The 24,737-nt window shown below is 43.7% G+C and overlaps 1 protein-coding gene across 1 annotated transcript in view; it reads right to left on the reverse strand.

The window, feature by feature from the left end:
* tbc1d2 (TBC1 domain family, member 2) overlaps positions 1-24,737 on the reverse strand; it is a 69,527-nt gene that overhangs the window by 23,737 nt on the left and 21,053 nt on the right. The window contains exons 3-8 of the mRNA XM_067983544.1: positions 16,892-17,021; positions 15,234-15,373; positions 10,573-10,772; positions 6,866-7,252; positions 5,030-5,140; positions 1,040-1,224 (exon numbers count right to left, since the gene is read on the reverse strand). Coding sequence (XP_067839645.1) covers positions 1,040-1,224; positions 5,030-5,140; positions 6,866-7,252; positions 10,573-10,772; positions 15,234-15,373; positions 16,892-17,021 — 1,153 coding nt within the window. The remainder of the gene's footprint in view (positions 1-1,039; positions 1,225-5,029; positions 5,141-6,865; positions 7,253-10,572; positions 10,773-15,233; positions 15,374-16,891; positions 17,022-24,737) is intronic.

Below are 24,737 nucleotides of genomic sequence, written 5' to 3' on the forward strand. Positions count from 1 at the left end.
GGTCAACTGGGCGTGGTTTGACTTTGTCGTGTCCGGTGCCTAGTGGTCCGTCTAGTTTTATTCTTATTTTGACTTTTCGTAGTGAGATTGTACAACTGAGTGGCTTGCTCGGCCATTTCAGAGGGCGATCAGGAATCAACCACATTGCTGTGGGTCTGGAGTCACATATAGGCCAGACCTGCAGGTTTCCTTCCCTAAAGGACATTAGTGAACCAGATGGGTTTTTACGACAATCCAGTAGTTTCATGGCCACCATTACTGATACTAGTTTTTTATTCCAGATTTTATTTAATTAATTAAATTTAAATTCCCCAGCTGCCGTGGCAGGATTTGAACTCACGACTCCAGATTATTGGTCCAGGCCTCTGGATTACTAGTCCAGTAACATGACCACTATGCTACTGCACCCGTCTAAACTCCAGAGAGTACAGGCCCATTCCACTCAATCTTTCCTCATAGGACAACACCCAGGGGTCCCAAAGCGATTTACAGCCAATAAAGTACATTTGAAATGTTGTAATGTAGGAAACGCAGCAGCCAATTTGCACACAGCAAGATCCCACAAACAGCAATGTGATAGCGACCAGATAATCTGTTCGTTAATGATGTTAGTGGAGGGATAAATATTGGCCCAGGACACCGGGGAGAACTCCCCTGATCATCTTCGAAATAGCGGCCATGGGCTCTTTTACATCCACCTGAGAGGGCCCTCGGTTTAACGTCTCATCCGAAAAACAGCGCCTACCGACAGTGCAACGCTCCCTCAGTACCGCGCTGGGAATCTCAGCCTAGATTTTGTACTCAAGTCTCTGGAGCGGGACTTGAACCCACAACCTTTTGACTCAGAGGCGAGAGTGCGACCCACTGAGCCACGGCTGACAACCAACAGAACGAACATACACCATCTATAGACTAGGATTTCCTACACCAGGTGGTGCCTTTACCCACAGGTTCCGAGATCCACGGATATTCATCAAAGCTTCAAATGGAAGAACCAGAGTTATTTCCAAATTAAAATGCTCCGTCTTTATATTCCCACCTGTAAAGTCTGCCGACTTCAAGACCAGATTCATCTTTAATCTCCCATTTCAACAGGTCGTCGATAAGCTGCTTCACCATTTCCTGGTGCGTTTCGTCTTGATCGGTGATGTTGTCTTGAAGCTTGCGAAGCATCACCAGATACTTGCTCTCGATCTGGCAGTACCTGGCCTCCAAATAAGTACACTGGAGTAAGGAAAAATAAAAGTTTCTAAAAATCAACAGAGATTCAAAATAGTTTGCACATTTAACTTCATGATGGATTTAGTCCAGGAAGTAAATAAAAATCTTAGAGAAGGTGAAGGGGAGATTTAATAAAAGGTGTTCACAATCATGAGGGGTTTCGATAGGGTAGATAGGGAGAAGCTCTTTCCACTGGCAGGAGGGTCAGTAACCAGAGGACACAGATTTAAGATAATTGGCAAAAGAATCGGGGGAAGATGAGGAGAATTTTTTTTTTTTAAAAACACAGCGAGTTGTAATGCTCAGGAATGCACTGCCTGAAAGAGCGGTGGAAGCAGATTCAATAATAACTTTCAAAAGGAAATTGGATAAATATTTGAAAAGGAAAGATTTGCAGGGCTATAGGGAAAGAGCGGGAAGTGGGACTAATTGGATAGCCCTTTTGAAGAGCCGGCACAGTCACAATGGGCTGAATGGCCTCCTTCTGTGCAGTAAGATTCTATGAGATAACAGTGGCACAGTGCAATGTGGTACCAGGGGATGGCATAGGTTTGTGCCTGCAATCTCAGTTTGGCTGGAACATCAGAGAAAAGACTCCTCTTCCCTCCGCCCCACCCAAATACAGGGCAAGAAGTAAAAAGGCTGAGTCACAGTCATTAAAGAGTGGCACTGACACAGGTAGCCAGTCTGTTGCTTATATAGCACCTTTCACGACCTCAGGACATTCCAAAGGCGTTTTCCAGCCAATGAAGTACTTTTGCAGTGTAGTCACTGTTGTAATGTAAGAAAAGTGGCAGCCAATTTGTGCACAGCAAGATCCCACAAACAGCAATGAGAGAATGACCAGATCATCTCTAAGTAATACTGGTTGTGGGATAAATATTGGTCAGGACACTGGGGAGAACTCCCCTGCTCTCCTTCAAAATAGTGGCTGTGGGATATTTTACGTTCACCTGAGGGGGCAGACGGGGCCTCGGATTTAACGTCTCATCCGAAAGACGGCACCTCCGACAGTACAGCACTCCCTCAGTACTGCACTGGGAGCGTCAGCCTAGAATTTGTGCTCAAGTCTCTGGAGTGGGGGCTATGAACCCACAACCTTCAGAATCAGAGGAGAGAGTGCTACCCACTGAGCCACAGCTGACACAACGCTAAGGTGGATGGCACAATGGATGACTGAGAATAATAATAAAGGAACCCTGGAGATCTTACTGGAGGAGTCAAGAAACTGGGACAAGTAATCCACATCTGGGTAATTTGAGTGGCATTTACCGATAGTCCCAACGAAATGGAGTTCGGTAGCAAGTGCCACATTTGGTCACAAACAAGCCACCGCATAAGAAATTCCTTTGAATAATTTCAGCAGCAAAATAATGGGGGGGGGGGGGGGGGGGGGAAGGTGAGGAAACGAAGTGCGATTTTTAAACAAATTAGGAGACTCCTGGATATTCTGAAAGCATCTGCTACAGTCGAAACTCTTCTGGTTGTGGGATCGGGGTGATTGTCCCAAGTACTCGCTGTAATAGGAGGAATTTCTGCAATGTCCAACCTAGCCACCAGGCGGAGACATCACACATGCTCCATCCATTTAATTTAGTTCCATCTCAGATTCTCTGGTTTTAGTCTGCGGTTCATAAATAGGGAACAAAATAAACGTCGGTCACAAGAGCGGGGTTGGTGGCACACTGGTGTGAGGACTGGAGTCACATATAGGCCAGACCACGTAAGGGCGGCGGGTTTCCTTCCCTAAAAAGGACATGTGAGCCAGTTGTTTTTTTTAAAAAAAAGAACGAACAATCTGATATCTTCACAGTCACTTTTACTGATACCAGCTTTTTATTTCCGGATTATTTCTTTTTAAGGTGAATTCAAATTCTCAAAACTGCCATGGTGGGATTTGAACTCACGTTCTCCGGATTGCTGGTCCAGTAACATGACTGAATTTCAAACTGCACAGGCACTTTAAGCTGAAAGAAACAGCACAAGAGGGTGCAAGGTTCAGCTAAATACACGACTATAGTGGGAAGGAGATTAATTTTCTTTTAAACCCACGCAGGTACAGTATTCAATCACCCTGAAACCTAATCATAGAATGATACAGCACTGAAGGCGGCCATTCAGCCCATCGTGCCTGTGCTGGCTCTTTGAAAGAGCTATCCAATTGGTCCCACTCCCCTGCTCTTTCCCTCATAGCCCTGCAAATATTTCCCCTTCAAGTACTTATCCAATTCCCTTTTTGAAAATTACTATTGAATCTGCTTCCACCACCCTTTCAGGCAGCGCATTCCAGATAATCATAACTCACTGCATAAAAAAAATTCTCATCTCCCCCTCTGGTTCTTTTGCCATTTACCTTAAATCTGTGTCCTCTGGTTACCAACCCTCCTGCCACTGGGAACAGTTTCTCCTTATTTAGTCTATCAAAACCCTTCATGATTTTGAACACCTCTGTTAAAATCAGCCTTTAACCTTCTCTGCTCTCAGGAGATCAATCCCATCTACTTCAAACAGCACAATACTATTGAACTCCATAATGGTAAACACCAAAGTCTTTAACCTATTCTCATCCATTGCGTTAGATAGTCGCAGACTTGTTGGATTACGTCTCTGCTTTCACTCTAGGTCAAAATGTCATTAGTTATGTTGCAAAATAAAGCTCCATTGGAAGCTTACTTCCTGTCTGAGACGCTGGAGAATTAAGTTTAATGCCTCTGAGTGGCATTAACCCAGCTTTCATCAAATTTGCAGCAGGGTCGTTGAATCAATCTCAAATAGCCATCTTCACAGGCCTATCGACATTTCAGCATCAAATTGAGGGGAAGGGGAAGAGAGACGGACTTGAGAGGTGTTCAAAATTATGAGGGGTTTTGACAGAGTAAATAAGGAGAAATTGTTTCCATTGGCAGGAGGGTCGGTAACCAGAGGAAACAGATTTAAGATAATTGCCAAAAGAACCAGAGGGGAGAAGAGGAGAATTTTTTTTAATGCAGCGAGTTATGATGATCCAGAATAGGTGTTGGAATCAGATTGAATCGTAACTTTCAGAAGGGAATTGGGTAAATACTTGAAAAGGAAAAATTAGCAGGGCTATGGAGAAAGAGCAGGGGAGTGGGACTGATTGGGATAGCTCAGGCACAGGCACAGGCACGATGGGCTGAATGGCCTCCTTCTGTTCTGCACAATTGTATGATTTAGATTGAGCGATAGAAATGGTGTTTAGAGAAAGACAGGCTTGCATTTATATAGCACCTTTCACAACCTCAGGACGTCCCAAAGCACTTTACAATCAACGAACTTTGGAGTGTAGGAAACGTGGCAGCCAATTTACACACAGCAAGATCCCACAAACAGTAATGTGATAATGACCAGATAATCAATTTTTTTTTTTTTTTTAAAAGTGACGTTGGTTGAGGGATAAATGTTGGCCTGCACACTGGGAATAACTCCCCTGCTTTTCTTCGAAATAGTGCCATGGGATCTTTTACGTCCACCCGAGGGGGCAGACGGGGCCTCGGATAAACGTCTCATCCGAAAGACGGCACCTCCGACACTGCAGCACTCCCTCAGTACTGCACTGGGAGTGTCGGCCTAGACTTTGGGCTAAAGTCTCTGGAGTGAGGACTTGACTCCGAGGAGTGTGCGCTACCCACTGAGCCACGGGTGATATCGGAGATAGAAAAGCATTTCCCAGTCAACTAGAAACACAGAAGTATTCATTAATATGAACACCTATTACAATGACCTAATCCAATTACCACCACGACATGCAGCACATGACCCACCGGAGACCAGCTGGTCTGCACTGTACCTTCATGGCCAGTTTCTTCTCATGTTCACTGGTGCTCTGCCAAAGCTTGGTGATCTGGTAGATCTCAGAGTTTAAGAATTTGTTTTGCGTTTTGTAAGCTTCTTGGTCATCCTGTCAAAAAAAAATGAGTGAACTTCATAGTGACTATTGTTTGTAATTTTTATTTTCAAAAAAAAAACATTTGAAATTGAAGAAATTTGGCTGTAGTTTGCAGCACCAAAATTTCTGACAACTAACTACTTCCTGTCTGATGATTTTACAAGCCATCAGAATAAGCGTCTACACAAATACTCTAACCCTGGTCCACTTTAAATTTGAGTGTGCTCCTGTAAATTTCTCCTCAGATCCACAGTGACCTTTAAACTAAATCCGCTCTCAATAAACTCGGCCACATGAGACAGGCAACAGAGTGAAGTTGCCATTTACACTGCTAGCTCTCATCAGGGAAACATACGAACAATGACTGACAAGAGAAGACCCTTTGGTCCATCCAGCCTGTCCCACACAATTGTGATACCTTGTTTATCACCATATAGACACTCCCCACCCACCCACCAAAACCCTGCGATCTCCTGGGAGGCGCGAGAAAACAAAAACCCCAGGCCAATGTGTGTGTGTGGGGGGGGGGGGGGGGGGGGGGAAGAGGAGAAAAGATCTGGGAAATTCCTCTCTGATTTTCCCCCCCCCCACCCCAGATGATCGAAACTAGTCCAGGAGATCACTCTGACCCTGATAATCCTATGCATTATCTACCCTTTTGTACGAGGTGATCTCCACCCCAGCCAGAAACAGGTCCAGCTCTCGCTTGAAGGAATTCAGTGAATCGGCGCAAGAACATAATAGCAGGAGTAGGCCAGACGGCCCCTTGAGCCTGCTCCGCCATTCAATAAGATCATGGCTGATCTTCTACCGCAACTCCACTTTCCCGCCCGATCCCCATATCCCTTGATTCCCTTAGTGTCCAAAAATCGATCAATCTCAGTCTTGAATATAGTCAACGACTCAGCATCCACAGCCCTCTGGGGTAGAGAATTCCAAAGATTCACCACCCTCCGAGTGAAGAAATTCCTCATCTCGGTCCTAAATGGCCGACCCCTTATCCTGAGATGATGTCCCCCTAGTTCTGGACTCTCCAGCCAGGGGAAACGGCCTCTCAGCATCTACCCTGTCAAGCCCTCTAAGAATTTTATGTCTCCGCCTCACGAGCTGGCAGCCTGTTCCAAAGGTCCACTATTCTCTGGGAAGAGAACCTCGATCTGGCTTTATACCGATCGAGACCCCCGTGGTCCTCCCTAACCTATTTAGTTGGAATAGTTATTTGGGTCAGGGTCAGTTATTTCTTTTTTTTGTTTGCACAGGCACACATATGGTAGACCTCACACGGATGTGCACATCAGATCTTTTGTGCAGCCACAGACAAAATGTTACCCTGCATTCAAAGCATCCAGTAAATCAGTAGATCCCATGGACTCATCCATCCCTAGCTCTCTAACCTCCTCCAGCCCTCTGATCTCTGCGCTCCTCCAATTCTGGCCTCTTGCCCATCCCCGATTTTCACCACTCCACCATTGGCGGCCGTGCCTTCAGCTGCCTGGGCCCTAAGCTCTGGAATTCCCTCCCTAAACCTCTCCGCCTCTCTACCTCTCTCTCCTCCTTTAAGACGCTCCTTAAAACCTCCCTCTTTGACCAACCTGTCCCAATATCTCCTAATGCGGCTCGGTGTCAAATTTTGTCTAATAATCGCTCCTGTGAAGCGCCTTGGGGAGGTTTTACTACGTTAAAAGGCCCTATATAAATGCCAGTTGTCATCATCGCTGGTCAGATATAAGTAATTACCTTCAAATGTGCAATTTTCTCCTTCAGTTTGCTCAGAGTGTCGGCAGCGGCTTTGTCGCAAGGTTCGGTTGCAAACGTGCTTTCGGTGGCCATCTGTTCCGATAGTTTCAGGACGACCTCCTGCTTGGCGTGGTTCTTCTCCATCAGCAGCTGTATGTGCTGCTTGAGCTCCTCGATGTGGTCCCTCTGCAGCCTCAGGCTCTGCTTCAGTTCCTGATTTTCCTTCTCCAGCGCACTGACGCGGTTGTCCAGCTCCATGATCTGCCGCACCTTGTGTCGCACCAGCTCCAGGCGGGTGGACTCGTCGTCGGCCGCGAGGTAGGAGTTGCAAGCCCTCTTCTCCAGCTGCGCAGCTTCCAGAGCCTTGTGCAAAAGCTTGACTAGCTCCTGTCACAAGACCGACAAACTCAGCTGTAAATTTTATTTAGGCCATAAGCAATCCTGCCCTCAAAACAAAACCAAAATGAAATAAACCCCCACAGCCGAAAGCTGTCTCGTATATAAAATGGCAAACACATAATACAAGAGGCATCGTAAATCAGGACTTTTAAAATATTTTTCAGATGTGCACAGGCATCCCTGGCAATTGACCCAAGAAGGTGGCGATTGATACAACTGAGGGGCTCGCTAGGCCACTTCAGAGGGCAGTTAAGAGTCAACCATGTTGGTGTGGGGACTGGAGTCACCTATAGGCCCAGACCGGGTAAGGACAGCAGGTTTCCTTCCCTAAATGCCATTAGTGAACCAGTTGTGTTTTTTTTTCCAAAAATGACAATCCGACAGCTTCACGATCACTTACTGAGAACGGCTTTTTATTACTAGATTGATTTTTTTTAAAAAAAAGCTGAATTCAAATCCTCCCAAATAACAACTCAATCACCCTATTCAGTCAGCTCCAGGCAACGTACACACACACGCGCAAACGCACATTTCCCGACGCTCCCAAAGGAACGTTAAAGACAAAACAAAAAAAAAAAAAATCTCCACAGCTTTTTCATCAACCGCTGCGGATGGACTGAGACACTCGAGGACTGAATCACGACGCACTTTCATGAACTGCCTGAGGTCCCTAGAATCACTCCTGTGTTGGTCACGCTATAACATATCTCAAGAAGGACGTCACAAGAATGGTGGGACAGGGCAGGTCACTTGAGGTCCCGACAATTAAATTAAAACACTGTCCAATTAAATTCAAACATTTTTTTAAAACGTTAAGCAGCCACCATACTCTCCTAATTATAATTAAAACCATTACATAATTATTATTTTTGATGGTGCATTGGGGAGAAGGCATACCACACCAGATGTTGTCTTTGTGCACATCTGTAAAAGGGCCAATGTCATGGAATTTCAGGAAACCATCCAAAATTATCAACTATAAGATGGTCACTAATAAATTCAATAGGGAATTCAGGAGAAACTTCTTTACCCAGAGAGTGGTGAGAATGTGGAACTCGCTACCACAAGGAGTGGTTGAGGCAAAAAGCATAGAAGCATTTAAGGGGAAGCTAGATAAACACATGGGGGAGAAAGGAATAGAAGGATATGCTGATAGGGTGAGATGAACAGGAGGCTCGTGTGGAGCATAAACACCAGCCTAGACCGGTTGGGCAAAATGGCCTATTTCTGTGCTGTACATTCTATGTAAATCTATGTATGTAACCTTCAGTTTTCAAGTAAAAAAAATTAAAACAAATTAGAAATTATTTTCAAATCTGAGACTTTTTTGTTGGGGGGGGGGGTTGGGTGGTGAGGGTGAAGGGAAGAGAGATATTAAAAATGGGAAACCTGGAACATGCTTGATAGGATGTTGTACTGAAAGATTAACAAGAAAAACAATGAACAGGATATGCAACAGAAATGATGCTGCTTTACTTGGCACTTTGCAGCCGTTTGGCGATTACTCAGTTAAGTTCGCAAACCATCCACAGTTGCATAATAACAACTTATTATGCAACAAATCTCTCTGTGCAAACCCACTGACTGTTTTCCTCCTTTCCGCCTTGTATTCAATAAAAAGTTTCCGTCAAAAAAAAAATCATGCTATTACAAAAGCTGGCGTCTACTTTTAAATAGAGTCTCTTTCCCACATTAGGAACTTATTATGAAGGCTTTTGACGAATATACTGAACAGTGTGGCAATTTATGCCCCTACACAACCAACATAAGCAGCGCATGCTTAATGGACTGCTTAACCAGCATGGGCCCGAGGGGCCGAATGGCCTCCTTCTGTGCTGTAACCATTCTATGATTCCAAGCATGATTGGCATTGAACGAAGAAAGATTCTCACACACTGCATCATCAGCTGTCTGCAACAAGTGAAAATGAAAACAAAAGTGAAAAAGGTTTCTTCTCCAAATCTCCACTACTTATCAGAATCTGAAGTATTGCACCAGTTCCCACAACGGGCATTGACTTGTTTTAGCTTATTCACTTACCCTGAATTAATCAGGCAGTGTGAAAAAGCTCACTGCTCCATTTCATGCTGATTTGGAATTGTGATGCAACGCTGGTGGAAATAAAAAGTGATTCCACAGTCACTCCTCTGACCTGGTGTACTTTAGTTTAAGAACTGATGTAATGCATTACACATCAGAGGCCGCTGCTCTTGTGCAATTTGGGCTGAGATTGTAAAGCATCTAACGTAGGCAAAAGTGAAAGTATTCCAACAGGAATTTATGGCTAAAGTTATAGAAAGAAAGTCATGTACTTATATAGCGCCTTTCACAACCACGGGACGTCCCAAAGCACGTCACCTTGAACTGCTGCCATCCTTGTGGTAATGGGATACCGTAGCCTAGTGATGATCACTGTATCATAGTATGGTACAGCACAGGAAGAGCCCATTCGGCCCATCGTGCCTGCGCCGGCTCTTTGAAAGAGCTATCCAATTTGTCCCACTCCCCTGACTGGACTGGACGAGCATGCGCTCAAATCCCACCTTGACAAGTTGTGCAACTGAATCGAATAAATCTAGCAATTGGTTGGTTAGCACCAGAAAAAATAACCATGGAAGCTTCCGGATGGTTGGTAGAACCCAACTGGTTCAGGGAGGGGAGCCTGCCACCTCTACCTGGTTTGGCCTACAGGTGACCCCAGTTCTGCACTATGTGGTTGAAGTCAGCCGTGGCTCAGCGGGTGGCACTCTTGCCTGAGTCAGAAGGTTGTGGGTTCAAGTCCCACTCCAGCGACTTGAGCACAAAATCTAGGCGCTGAGGGAGTGCTGCACTATCGGAGGTGCTGTCTTTCTGATGAGACGTCTACTCTCTCAGATGGATGTAAAAGATCCCACGACCACTATTTCGAAGGAGAGCAGGGGAGTTCTCCCCAGTGTCCTGGCCAATATTTATCCCTCAACCAACATCACTAAAAAAAAATTATCTGGTCATTGTCACATTGCTGTTTGTGGGAGCTTGCTGTGTACAAATTGGCTGCCACGTTTCCTAGATTACAGCAGTGACTACACTTCATTGGCTGTAAAGCACTCTGGGATGTCCTGAGGTCGTGAAAGTTGCTATATAAATGCAAGTCTTTCATTCATTCATTCATTCAATGTCCTCTGAAGAGAACTAGCAAGCCACTCAGTTGATACAAAATTTAAAAATAAGGTCAACCCTTTAGAAATACAAGTCAGACATTTTGCTGCGATTTTAGTAACTCCGTAAACATTGCCATTACGAGAGTTAACGCGAGTAGGTTGCCTTACCCTCTGTGCATTGAGTTCATTGGTGAGTCTCAAGACTTCATTGTGTAACCTGGTGGCTTTGTCTGGGGAGCTCCCGTCCTTCACTGCGCACTTCTCCGGAGACAGCGGACTACTGTTGAGAAGATTGGTCAGGGTTCTGAAACTGCCCGCCGAATGCTTTCGAAATTCAGTCTTCAGCTCTTCCGGAGGTGAATCCTTAACTAAAAAAATGGCAAGTAATCGGCACATTACACACTGCCGTACAAGCTGCAATATCCTTCATCAAAATTATTTAGATCCATCTGTGAGGAGCAACTCAGTAAGATCACGGTTCCAATGTTTGTTTGATCAAGGGGCAATTAAAGGATTCCAATCCCTAGCACAGAATGGCATCTAAACTCAAAACTTCTATCGTTGGGTTGAACTCCATTACAGGGAAAAATTAGGTATTTTTCCCCATCTTTTTTGTAGCAAGTGCCCCTGTAATGTCTAGGCCCTGTCTACTGCACTGGCAATCAAAGAGTCTGTAGTCCTTTAGATCAGCTGCCCAGCTGAAGCAGCACATACTCTAACCTCAGTCAGAAGGTCGTGGGTTCAAGTCCCACTCCAGGAACTTGAACACAAAAATCCAGGCTGACACTCCCACTGCAATACTGAGGGAGAGCTGCACTGTCGGAGGTGCCGCCTTTCGGAGGAGACGTTAGGCACAGGCCCCGTCTGTCCTCTTAGGTGGAGGTAAAAGATCCCACGGTATTATTTCGAAGAAGAGCAGGGAAGTTCTCCCTGGTGTCCTGGCCAATATTTATCCCTCAACAAACACCCAAAAGAGATTATCTAGTAATTTATTTCATTGCTGTTTGTGGGATCTTGCTGTCTGCAAATTGGATGGCACATTTCCTATATTACAACAGTAACTACAGTTCAAAAGTATTTCATTGGTCGTGAAGCTTTTTGGGACATCTTGCGGTTGTGAAAGGCACTATATAAATGCAAGTCTTTCTTCTCTTTCTAACCAGTGTAAATAAAACAGCAATGCTTGTAAGGAGAAGGACAAACCTCTGCTTAACCTTGCTCAAGTGTTACTGCTACGTGAAAACGCATTGCTATTTACTTGCAAAATGGCCGTTTCCAGCATGGAACAAAGAGCAGCTGGAAAAAAAATGATGAATATTCAACGCCAACAGTATTGGGGGTTTTATTTTACACTCAAGATGTCAAAGTGGATTGCAGGTAATCTTTGATAGGAACATCGGAACCTGGATCGGCCATTCAGCCCCCTAGAGCCTGTTCCGCCATTCAATGAGATCATGGCTGATCTGTATCCTAACTCCACATCCCACGGCTAGCAAAAGTCTATCGAAAATTATGAATTGAGCTAGCATCTACTGCTTTTTGTGGGAGAGAGTTCCACACTCCTACCACCCTTTGTGTGAAGAAGTATTTCCTAACTTCTCTCCTGAATGGCCTGACTCTGATTTTAAGGTTATGTCCCCTTGTCCTAGACTCCCCCACCAGTGGAAAAAAATTCTCTCTATCCACCGTATCAATTCCTCCCAAAATCCTAAAAACCTCAAGCAAATCACCCCATAACCTTCTATATTTCAGGGAATACAAGCCTAGTTTATGTAATCTCTCCTCATTATCTAACCCTTGGAGCCCTGGTAACATTCTGGTGAATCTGCGCTGCACTCCTTCCAAGGCCAATATATCCTTTCTGAGGGGCGGTGCTTTAATGGGCTGTTTTCCTGAAGTTCCACTTGAAACAGAAATATAAAAAGGAGAAACATCGCTTAGTAACTTGAGAGGGTTGAGCCCAAAGATCAGTTTTAATGCAAGTTACGGGTGAAGGGTGCTGAAATTCTTGCTGGAAAGTTTTCCCAAATATTTTGGAAAGCATCTAAAGCTGCCTTAATGCGTTAAGCTAATCTTTCACATCAAGCTTAATCCCTTATTTGCTCAGAGCCAATTTTCGGCTTCATCTTCCAGTCATGGAGCAGAACTCTTTGATTTTGACTTGGCCCAGTTACTTAGCGAGCCAGTGTTAGAGAAATGAATCACAAGGAAAGGCTAGAGAAACTGGTGTATTGATATCACCCTGTATCACTGATGAACACCTCAACTTGTTTGTATAGCAAACAGAAGAATTATATTTTAAAGATGATTTTTAACCCATTTAAAACAAACAAACAGATTAGTCCCTCAAGTTAAAATATTGGACAATGGAACTTTATACCAATGAATAAATGTGTTTGTTACCGATATCTCTCAGCTCAATTTCAGCTCATTGGGCATAATTCCATTTCTGGTGCAAAAGCCCAAAGTGCAATTTCTGCCTGTTTAATGCACTCGCCGCTGATCACCACCGTTCCCCCCCCCCCCCCCACTTAATTTTCCAGGGTTAGCTCAATTTAATTACCATTGGTGCGCTCCTAGTAGTATTGGTGTCAGTTGTGGCTCAGTTGGTAGCACTCTCGCCTCTGAGTCAGAAGGTAGAGATTTGAGCACAAAAGTCTACGCTGACCAGATAATCTGTTTCGGTAATGTTGGTTGAGGGATAAATATTGGCCAGGACACTGGGGACAATGCCCCTGCTCTCCTTCGAAATAGTGCCATGGGATCTTTTACAGCCACCTGAGGGGGCAGACGGGGCCTCTGTTTAACATCACGTCCAAAAGACGGCATCTCCAACAGTGCAGCGTTCCCACTCGCTGATTGTGAAACTGCAGGTGTAATTAGTTGTACAAGTCTGCAATATTCCATGACATGATGGTAGCTCAAAGGAATTATGAATGATAGAGAAAGAATTGCATTGCTATAGTGCCTTTCACCACCTCAGGACATCCCAAAGTGTTTTACAGCCAATGAAGTACTTTTGAAGCATAGTCACTGTTCTAACGTGGGTATCGCAACAGCCAATTTTGCACACAGCAAGATCCCACAAACAGCAAATACATGCACCTTAGAGGGCAGATGGGGCCTCGGTTTAATGTCTCATCCGAAAGACGGCATCTCTGACAGTGCAGCACTCCCTCAGTACTACACTGGTAGTGCCAGCCTGGATTATGTACTCAAGTCTTTGATGTGGGACTTGAACCTTCTGACTCAGAGAAGAGAGTGCTACCAACAATGGCTGAATGCTGCCTTATGCTGTGTTTATCTTACAACACCATCACCCAAAGAAGCCCCACTTTCACCAGCAACCCTACAATGTCAAGTAGGCAGGCAAACAGTATCCTCTCTCTTTTAGGATGGGCTTGCAGCCTTAGGTTTCACCCCACAGCAACACAAATGTTTTGCAGGGGCTAAGAGTCTACAATTTTTCCTGGTTTCCAGCAAGCTGAATGACTCTATTGGTCGTACCAGCCAACATTCCTTGTTGCTAGAATTTTCTACTATTCTTTCCTACGCCCGGTGGAAAATAAAGACATGAACCACAATCATCAATTAATTTTTTTTGCACATGCAGTAACTTTTCCAAAGTTGCAATGTTTGCCCTACAGTATAAACAGAATGGATTCCACAACTTCAGGAGCCTCCGCTATACATTAGGCTCAAACCCACTTAACTTGAAAATATTTACATTTATACCAGGGATAAGGGGCTTCAGTTAGGTGGAGAGACTGGAATTGCTCTCCTTAGAGCAGAGAAGGTTAAGGGGAGATTTAATAGTGCTGTGCAAAATCATGAGCGGTTTTGAACAGAGTAAATAAGGAGAAGTTGTTTCCACTGGCAGGAGGGTCAGTAACCAGAGGACACAGATTTAAGGTAATTGGCAAAAGAACCAGAGGAGAGATGAGGAGAAATTTTTTTTACGCAGTGAGTTGTTATGATCTGGATTGCACTGCCTGAAAGGGCGGTGGAAGCAGATTCAATGGTAACTTTCAAAAGGGAATTGGACAAATACTTGGAAAGGAAAAATTTTGCAGGGCTGTGGGGAAAGAGCAAGGAAGTGGGACTAATTGGATAGTTCTTTCAAAGAGCCGGCACAGGCAGGATGGGCTGAATGGCCTCCTTCTATGCTGCATGATTCTATGATTTTACAGGAACTTGCTACATAAATCCAACGTTGACTTTACAACACTTGACAGAAGAAATGTCATGAGCTACAGAACAAAACCAAGTAATTTAATATGAAAATTACTGGCAGTCGCAGGTTCTGTAAGTAAAGATCCCCTGGGAGATCCTCAAAAGTCTAAGGACACCCCAGCCCCGCAGAGTCCAGTGTTTCTGCCGCAAGCCCTGATAGCGCTCTCTCTCTCTCTCTCTTTCTCTCCCCCTCCACCTAGTGCCAAACTTGCCCTCAGCATCTTACAGTGGACTTGTGAAGGTGGCTCAAAATGATTATTTTCAGCCAAAAGTTAAATAAATATTCGCTGCCTTAACCCCGTGCAGAATTGCTGCCAGGTGAAGCATTTTTTGCAATATATAAACAAGCTAGCAGTGATACTCTGCTCGCTGTTGGCTCGAAACACTGGTACTTTCCAGGTAAATACTTTCCAAAGGACATGTTACATCCAATCTGCAGCCACGGAGAACCAGTTAAAACAGCGAATGATAATAAAAAAAATTAACGAGACAAGAATGACTGAAAGTCTCCAGGTTGGGGCAGGTTCCAGCACAGCCATTTTGGAAATATAAACTTATCTGGAGTGCTCTCGTCCCTCTGTGTACGTGGGCCCTACCTGATACATCTCCTCCTTTGGCCAGAGACGATTCTTCACCAGCTTCATTATTCCCCTGTTTGATATCCTCAAAACTTGTCCTATTTTCTCTTAATGGCTTGTTTCCATAGAACTGAAACACTGTTTTAGAACCAAAATTCCTGTTCGGGGTGAAACAAACAAAAAAAATATGAAACCACAAGTGAGTGGGCGATTATTGTAAACGAACTTTCAGTAAGTATGAGGCAGTGCAGCATATCTATTATCTAACTAACCGGAAGAAATAAAAATACAGTTTAAACTCAATCTGACCGTAGGATCTCTCAAAGATGTACATTGTTTAAAAAAAAAAGTGAAGTCATAAGGCCATTGGTGATTCGTGGTCATGTTGTAAACTGCCCTCCTGACATTTCTGTGCAAGTTAAAAATGCTTGAAACCGTTCCAACTTTGTGTTCACTTGGAATTCCTCTCCAACAAGGCCTGTAGGCGTCTTCACAGGATCCAGAACTCATTCTCCGTGTTGGTGCTAAATTACTTGAGGAATTTGTACTTCAGATTGGTAGCAAAACATCCGATCATGATCATTAAGTGGTGCCCTCCCTCCCACACAATCCATGACTTACATCAGCTGGCCTTTGAGGTGGGGGTGGGGGTGGGGGGGGGGGGGGCCCTCGACCCAAATCTAATAGGAAAGTGCAATGCGATACTGGTACGATTTATCTTTTAAAAAAATTAATGTTGAATTTTTTTTTAAAAAAGAAAATTAAGGAAGAGATGCATTTTGCACTCTTCATCATAGGAGCACAGGAACAGGAGTAGGCCAATCAGCCCCTCGGGCCTGTTCCGCCATTCACTGAGATCATGGCTGATTTGTATCCTAATTCCATTTACCTGGCCTTGGCTCCATATCCCTTAATACTCTTGGCTAGCAAAACTCTATTGATCTCAGATTTAAAATGATTGATTGAGCTAGCATCTACTGCTTTTTGTGGGAGAGAGTTCCACACTTCTACCACCCCTTGTGTGAAGAAGTGTTTCCTAACTTCTCTCCCGAATGGTCTGGCTCTGATTTTAAGGTTCTGTCCCCTTGTCTGATACTCCTTCTACCACCCCCCCCCCCCCCCCCATCAGCGGAAAAAGTTTCTATCTACCCTATCAATTACTTTCAAAATCATCAAAACTCAATCAAATCACCCCTTAACCTTCTATGCCATTCGATATTTATTTATTTGATTGCCACTGGAGATGATTCCTCTTTGTTCAAAGGGGCACGGGTTACTGACACTCCTGCCAGTGGAAACGGTTTCTCCTTATTTACTTCATCAAAACCCTTCATAACCTTCTCTGCTCTAAGGAGAACAACCCCAGCTTCTCCAGTCTCTCCACGTAACTGAATTCCCTCATCCCTGATACTACTCTAGTAAATCTCCTCTGCACCCTCTCCTAGACCTTAACATCCTACCTAAAGTGTGAGGCCTAGAATTTGACTACAATACTCCAGCTGGAGCCTGACCAGTAGTTTATGAAAGTTTAGTATAACTTCCTTGCTTTTGTACACTATAAAGCCAAGGATCCCGTACCCTTTTTTTTTGAAAAAAAAGAAACAGCCTTCTCTACTCGCTGTGTAAAAATAAATTCTCATCTCCCCATAAAAAGTGTTGTGATGTCAAATACTTACTGGATTTCTGTTCCCAGATGTTTGAGAGAGATGTTGTGTAAGGTGGTTGGCTGCAGTGGGGCTGGAAGAGAAGCTGCTTCCTCTCCAACGAGGCCTGTAGGCGTCTTCACAGGATCCAAGAACTCATTCTCTGAGGAAAATGAGAATGTTTTTCCCTCATTAGAAAATGCGTGAAGTGAACGGCTTGTTACCAGCAGCGAAAATTTCATCTTGTGAACCTCCTGGGCCTCTACTTTCTGCTGTACAGGTTGCCGCACTACTCCAACCCCAAAATCACACAAAAGTAAAAAGTCTGGAATTTTACACAGATAAGCAATGCTTTCAATAGCTGTACAACTTTCTTAAAATGGGTGCATAGCTACATGGCCTTTTGAGAATGCAAAGTCAGGAGGAACGGATGATGAAGTGAACAAGTTACCATAAACCCATATACAGGAGTCATTCCGGAGGGAAGGCTGATACACTCTTTAAAAAAAAAGGAAGTTCCATTTATATCGTGTCTTTCACAACCTCAGGATGTCCCAAAGCGCTATACAGCCAACGAAGTACTTTTTTGAAGTGCAATCACGTTGTAACGTAGGGAAACGTGGCAGCCAATTTGCGCACAGCAAGCTCCCACAAACAATAATGAGCAGATAATCTGTTTCTTTTTTAAAAACAACGTTGATTGGGGGATAAACATTAGCCAGGACACCGGGTAGAGCTCCCCCCTGCTCTTCTTCAAAATAGTGACAGTGGGATCTTTTACGTCCACCCGAGGGGGTAGACGGGGTCTCGGTTTAATGTCTCATCCGAAAAACGGCACCTCCGACAGCGCAGCACTTCCCTCAGTACTGCACTGGGAGTGTCAGCCTGGATTTTGTGCTCAAGTCTCTGGAGTAGCACTTGAACTCATGACCTTCTGACTCACAGGCGAGAGTGCTGCCCACTGAGCCAATGCTGACACAGACCCAAAGAAGACATCCAGCATAAAAACACAATACTGCAAGTTATGAGTAATAATATTATGCAGTTTAATTTACAAAGAATGAATATATTCAAATGCAACATGCGTAACTACAGAATACAGAGTGATCAGCACAATGTGATTATTGGACGGATTCCATGCTCAGCGACAGATTTGGCACTTGAATAATCTGGAACAATTTATTTAGTTCAGCATTTCAGTCCTGCTTCTCTCTCAACAGTATTGAATCTGTTCCACTTTTTTTAATGTTGATTGCTTAATTTAGGATCTTTATTAAAAAAAGATATATCCTCCTTCATAAAAAAAGGAACGCAGCTGCATTTCAGGATGCATGGCAGATAAAAAAAATTCTATATTTTCAGTCGACCTATAAACATGTTAAACTTAGGCCTGGAATATCCAAAAGACAAGTCTGCAAGGGAACACACATCAAATCATAGGAACAGGAGTCGGCCATTCAGCCCCTCGAGCCTGTTCCGCCATTCAATTAGATCATGGCTGTATCTTAACTCCATCTGCCCGCCTTGGTACCGTATTCCTCAATAGCCTTGCCTAACAAAAATCACTCTTGAAATTTTCAATTGATCCCCAGCCTCAACAACCTTTTGTTGGCAGGGTGGGGAGGGGGAAAGAGGAGAGGAAGAGGGTGGGAAGAAAAGAGTTCCAGATTTCCACTACCCTTTGTGTGAAGAAGAGCTTCCTGACATCACCCCTGAACGGCCTAGCTCTAATTTTAAGATTATGTCCCCTTGTTCTGGACTCCCCCACCAGAGGAAATAGTTTCTTTCTATTTAAGCTAACAACTCCTTTAATCATCTTAAACACCTTATGGGTCAACTGGTGGATGTACATGTTACATATGTTGTGCTTGCTGCCTTGAATGCCATTAGACTACAAGCTCTTGGTGGTGTATAAGATGCGGTCCAAACTTCTGATGCAAAAATTCTCAGTGCCCAAGGGATAAGCTGCAGAACAAGGTGTCAGCCGTGGCTCAGTGGGTAACGCTCTCACCTCAGAGTCAGAAGGTTATGGGTTCAAGCTCCAGGGACATGAGCCCATAATCTAAGCCGACACTCCCAGTGCAGTACTGAGGGAGTGCTGCACCGTCGGAGGTACTGTCTTTCGAATGAGACGTCCAACCGAGGCCCCCGTTTGCCCCCTCAGGTGGGCATAAAAGGTCCCATAGCACTATTTCGAAGAAGAGCAGGGGAGTTCTCCCTAGTGTCCTGGCCAATATTTATCCTTCAGCCAGCATCACTAAAAACAGATTATCTGATCATTATCACATTGCTGTGGGTGGGAACTTGCTGTGTGCAAATTGGTTACATTACAATAGTGACTACACTTAAAAAAAAAAGTACTTCATTGGCTGTGGAGTGCTTTGGAACATCCTGAGGTCGTGAAATGTGCTAAAAAATGCAAGTCTTTCTTAACAATTCAATAGTTCAAAACTTTGACTTCTGCTTTTGGACTTTTATCCCAGATAGTTTGTTTGGATTTAATACTGAAGAGCACTCCCATAAAGTGAGCTCTCACTCTTCAAAAGCCAGAGTACGTCTTTACTACCCAGTATTTGAATCATAAAAACCTTCACTGTACTTCAGCTGAAATACATCACATGCCCCTCAACATTGGAACACGGTAGAATAAACACCAGCAGACAAGCTTAGGCTACAAACTACCAAATAGTTTCAATAAATGTCTATCAGTAAACAGTAGCAAAGGCAAACAGTAATTACAGACTTAACTATTTCTTCTTAGATAGGAAAAAACAATTACACCTCCTGCGTCAAGCTCAATGTAAAACCGGACTTGAAACAAGTTTCCTGGGTGTAAGCTTACACCAGAGTTTGCTGTGAACCCTTCACAGAGTCTCCTGCTTATCTCTCGCTCTCTGATGGCTTCAGAAGGACTGCTGAGTTGAAGCCAGAGATATATACTTCCAAAACCCTCTGAAGCTTGAACAAAAGCAAAAAAGGAAATTAAGGACCCATCTCAAACTCAAATAGAGCTGCCAATCAAATACATACTTATAAAAGCAAACAATTTGCAGTTCCACAGACTGCTCCCTGGGATGTCAGACTCCAATCCATTTGTCAACTGACTGTAAACTTCTTTTAACTAAAGGCTGCATATACAGTGACACCACTATTCCCGGCCAGAATGGAGATGATTGGGTAATTCCCCCGTCAATCACGCCTGGAACTGCACTGCTGTAAGTAACTGGGATTGATTTTACGCACACAATTTGTAATATGTAACTATCCTCCACTCTCTGCATTTTGCTGGAGAAATAATCCTGCTTTTATCGGGAGACTTTGGTGTAGTTCGTAGAGACTCTGTTACTTATTTCGTTAACTAACCGGATGATATACACAACGCAGGCAGGTAAAGGTTGCAAATGGCCTATTTAGCATCAAGAATGCTGTTTTCTCAGATAGTTTGTGATCCCTCTGGGCTTAATGAAATCTATGTCCCCCCCCCACGCCCACAATACTTTAAGAAAATCTCATTTAACCCTCACGATACCATAAAAAGTAAATATTAATAACCGCAGACAAATAGCCAAATTCGTTACAATTACCAAAGACAGTGAAACCAACAGTCACATGAAAGAGTATTGTCATAAATCTTATTCAGCTGCAGGGTGACGATTTCTGTACAATGGCTGACACACGCACACCTACCTCTCCCCCCAGCCCCAATTTCACAAACTGTTGCTCTCCAATTCTGGCCTCTTGTCCATCCCCAATTTTGTTCGTTCTACCATTGGCGGCCATGCCTTCAGCTGCCCAGGCCCCAAGCTCTGGAGTTCCCTCCCTAAACCTCTCCATCTCTCTACCTCTCTCTCTCCCTTTAAGTCGCTCCTTAAAACCTACCTCTTTGGCCAAGCTTTTGGTCGCCTGTCCTAATATCTCCTTATGTGGCTCGATGTCAAATTTTGTTTGATAATCACTCCTGTGAAGCGCCTTGGGAAATTTTATTACGTTATAGGCACTGTATAATTGCAAGTTGTTGTTGTTGTTGTTATAGTACTGATGCTGACCACTTCAAGCAGCACTATTATTAAAAGTCTACCACCAACTCAAACCCAAACGTTCATGAGGGGACAGGCATAATACTGTATTTCCAGTTTCAGATAGGAAGATATCCATCCCTATAAAAGGAGCAATGCCTATGATATTGTAGCACAATTGGCCTGGGGAAAAATTGATGGCAAACTGACCTAGGAACATAAAACAGGACAGTGCCAGTTTTGACAACAATGGGACACGTTTGAGAACAAATACAGCTCTTTCCTTGAGAGTTTTTTTTTGAAGAAGAAGTGGATAAAGGGAATGCAGTAGATGTAGTGTATATGGATTCTATCAAAATTTCCCCTAACCTCTCAGCTCATTGTCTTAGTGGCGACATTAAATTGATGACCCCTAGTCACCGACTCCCCAACCAGAGGAAATAGCCTTTCCCTAGTCACTCTTTAAAAACCCTTCATAATTTTTAAAAAACCTCTATTAAATCTTCTATTAGCTTTCACCACTCCAGTGGAAATAGTGCCAGTATCTGAAGTCTCTCATAACTATAGTTTCCCATCACTGACGTCATCCTGGTGAATTTACGCTGCACACTCTCTAAGGGCTTTAATGCCCTTCCTATAATGAGGCACCCAAAACTGCCTTGTACAAATTTATCCTTACTTTACTGTTGTATCCTATGCCTCTATTTATAAAACCCCAAATTGCTGTTAGCCTAAAAGCTTTATCTACCTGTAATTTCAGGGAATTACTCAGCATCATTCCATTGAGTATAGGCTCCCATTCTTGTTGTCCCTCCAAAGATACATTACCTCACATTTATCCACATCAAGTTTCATCTGCTACCTGTCTGCCCATTCTGCTAACGTATGCCTTTATATTTCTCCTCATTACTTTACTCTGCATCAAGCCTGTGTGCTACAGCAACAACAACTTGCATTTATATAGCACCTTTAATGTGGTAAAATGTCTCAAGACGCTTCGCAGAAACACTATCAGACACAATTTGACACCGAGCCACATAAGGAGATATTAGGACAGGTGACCAAAAGCTTGGTCAAAGAGGTAGGTTTTAAGGAGCGCCTTAAAGGAGCAGAGAGGCGCAGAGGGGTTTAGGGAGGGAATTCCAGAGTTTGAGGCCTAGGCAGCTGAAGGCACGGCCGGCAATAGTGGAGCGAAGAAAATCGGTGATGCGCAAGAGGCCAGAATTAGAGGAGCGCAGAGGTCTCGGAGGGTTATTACCTAAATTAGGAGTGCTCAATGCCAACACTGAAGGCACGAAGTAGAAAGGTGTCCTGTTCTCTATCCCCAAAGTCCTTCAATTTGAGTAGAAGCATGTACCAGTTCCAAAATTAAGATATTATATTGTGTTTTTAGTCCTAACGCTACATAAGTATAAACCCATCAAAGTCACTGGAATATCATATCCTTCAAAATTTGTTGTTCAATCTAAATGTCTACACAGTACTAAGAATTAAAAGGTTTGTTGACCAATTAGTTATAATTGATGATTTAATCATATTCCTTCACAATGAATCAGAGGCTGGGGCTCTGCCATTGCGGTTAATCGTTACTCTGGTGTGGCTGGTTGTCCCATGCACAATAAACAGTTCATTGTGAAAACCAGCAGACTAAATTACAACTGTAACTGCAGTTGACCACACATGATCTCAGAACGTGCCAACACACCAGACTTCTCTTCTTTCAAGGTACAGCCAACAGGATCGGGCAATTTACATTTTTTTGTTCACTTTTTTTTAAAAAACAGGTATCAACATTTTCCTCTTGTGCTCGGACATGCACTGGCAGATCTCCCTTGGCGTTGTTCACAGTGAATCAGAGGCTTATTCTGCAATAAGGTATCAGCCGTGGTTCAGTGGGTAGCACTCTGGCCTCAGAAGGTTGTGGGTTCAAGTCCCACACTAGAAACTTGAGCTCAAAATCTCGGCTGACTCTCCAGTGCCAGTACTGAGGGAGTGCTGCACTGCGAGAGATGCCGTCTTTCAGATGAGATGTTAAACAGAGGTCCTCGTCTGCCCTCTCAGTTGGATGTAAAAGTTCCTATGGCACTATTTGCAGAAGAGCAGGGGAATTCTCCCTGGAGCCTTGGCCAACATTTATCCCTCAACCTACATTGTCGAAAACAGATTATCTCATTGCTGTTTGTGGGACCTTGCTCTGTGCAATTTGGCTGCTGCATTTCTCTACATTACAACAGTGACTACACTTCACAAAAAGTACTTCATTAGCTATGAGGCACTTTGGGACATCCTGAGGTCACTTTTTTTAAAAACTATCTAATGTAATGGCTAATTAGGAATGTCTCAAGTTTTCTAAGTAACAGAGGCAAATATCGCATTACAATTATTTGAGATGCACATCTGATGGAAAACATTCCCCAGAAGGTAAAGGTTTATCCTTTATTGATAAAATCACATGACGTTAACTTCTTGCAAAGAAAGCCACATCTGATCACAGATCTAGTTTGTCAGCATCAAGGCATTCTGAATTCACCATCCCTTCTAGAGTGGAAGAACGAGATTGGCAAGATTTATGCCGTGAATTTCGTACTGGCTTCCAAGCAATTGTCATCTAACTTCAGAGAGACGCTTTCATGTTAAAACAAGCTGGTGATTACCAAAAAACAACTCCAAATGGGAACAGAAGTTCCATCTTTGAGGTGTTTTCCCTTCCTGAACATTCACAAGATCCCACCACCTCAATGACGCACTCTAGGATGATTCAATGTGCCTTACCATAAAAAAAACTGATGATTATAAAGCACTTACAGCACACTAACCCTTTCATGACAGCTGGAATATCCAGTTTGTTCCCTTAAAGTGTAAATAAATATTTTCAAATAAGTAAAGGTTTGGTCTATTCCCTCAAGATTACAAAGGAAAACAGTGCCATGCAGTGAAACTGGAGCTTTTAATACATGAACCCCATCATTATTCAAGTGTTATCCTGGTGAAAGAAGCCAAGCTTTCATCCTACCTTAAATAAGGAAAATTTCTCTGTTGTATATTTTTTTTGTTCTCTGATCATAGATTCATGATTTTGAGATAACTAGACTAAAGACAGTAGCTCTCTTTTCTTACTACACTTTTGAAAAACAGGCCAGAGGTAGTCAGTAAGGCCCAGAATTCTGTAAATGGAGGGAAAGGGACTGGTTGAAGCCTCCTTAACCTCCAATACAGCCCCCAGCATTAAGTTTTGTAGGCCTCAGTCCTTTGACCTTTGTGGGAGGTAGGTGAGAGGGGGGGGGGGGGGGGGGGGTGAGGGGGGGCGTCTGCCCCTTTAACGTCCATCGACACCTCCTTGGGTGGCTGCAACAGAGGCCCCATCGCTGGATTGTCCACTTCAGCAGCTGCAGGCTCACTCGGTGATGGAAATCCTGCCAGGAGCCCTCCCTGCATCTTAAGTGACCCCTGACCCACAAAAAATGGGTCGAAATCACAGCAGGGTCAGAGGGACAGGTGGAAGCCCCATCCTGCCACACCAGAGAAGCTCAAGGGGCCGTATGGCCTATCCCAGCTACTATTTCTTACACTCTACTTTTCTTTGAATACTTTTGTTTGTTACATAAATATTGGAAATGGGAAAAAAAAAACCTTGTATATCACATTGCTCACCAGTTATGGCATGCAAATCCTTTTTGTAGCATCTCTAATTCTGGAGAGCCCCCGCCAAAAAAAAAGGGTACAATGAAAAGAACGTTTCCACTTATACTCAATTGAGTCTAAAGTAGGGTTGTTGCCAACCCTCCGGGAAGATTAATCACCAGGACACTGCTGCAAGCAGCCCAGGAGAAAAATCATAGGGGCATTAAAAAAAATGTCTAGAA

This window comes from Heptranchias perlo, chromosome 4 (assembly GCF_035084215.1).
Source record: "Heptranchias perlo isolate sHepPer1 chromosome 4, sHepPer1.hap1, whole genome shotgun sequence".
Lineage (NCBI taxonomy): Eukaryota > Metazoa > Chordata > Chondrichthyes > Hexanchiformes > Hexanchidae > Heptranchias > Heptranchias perlo.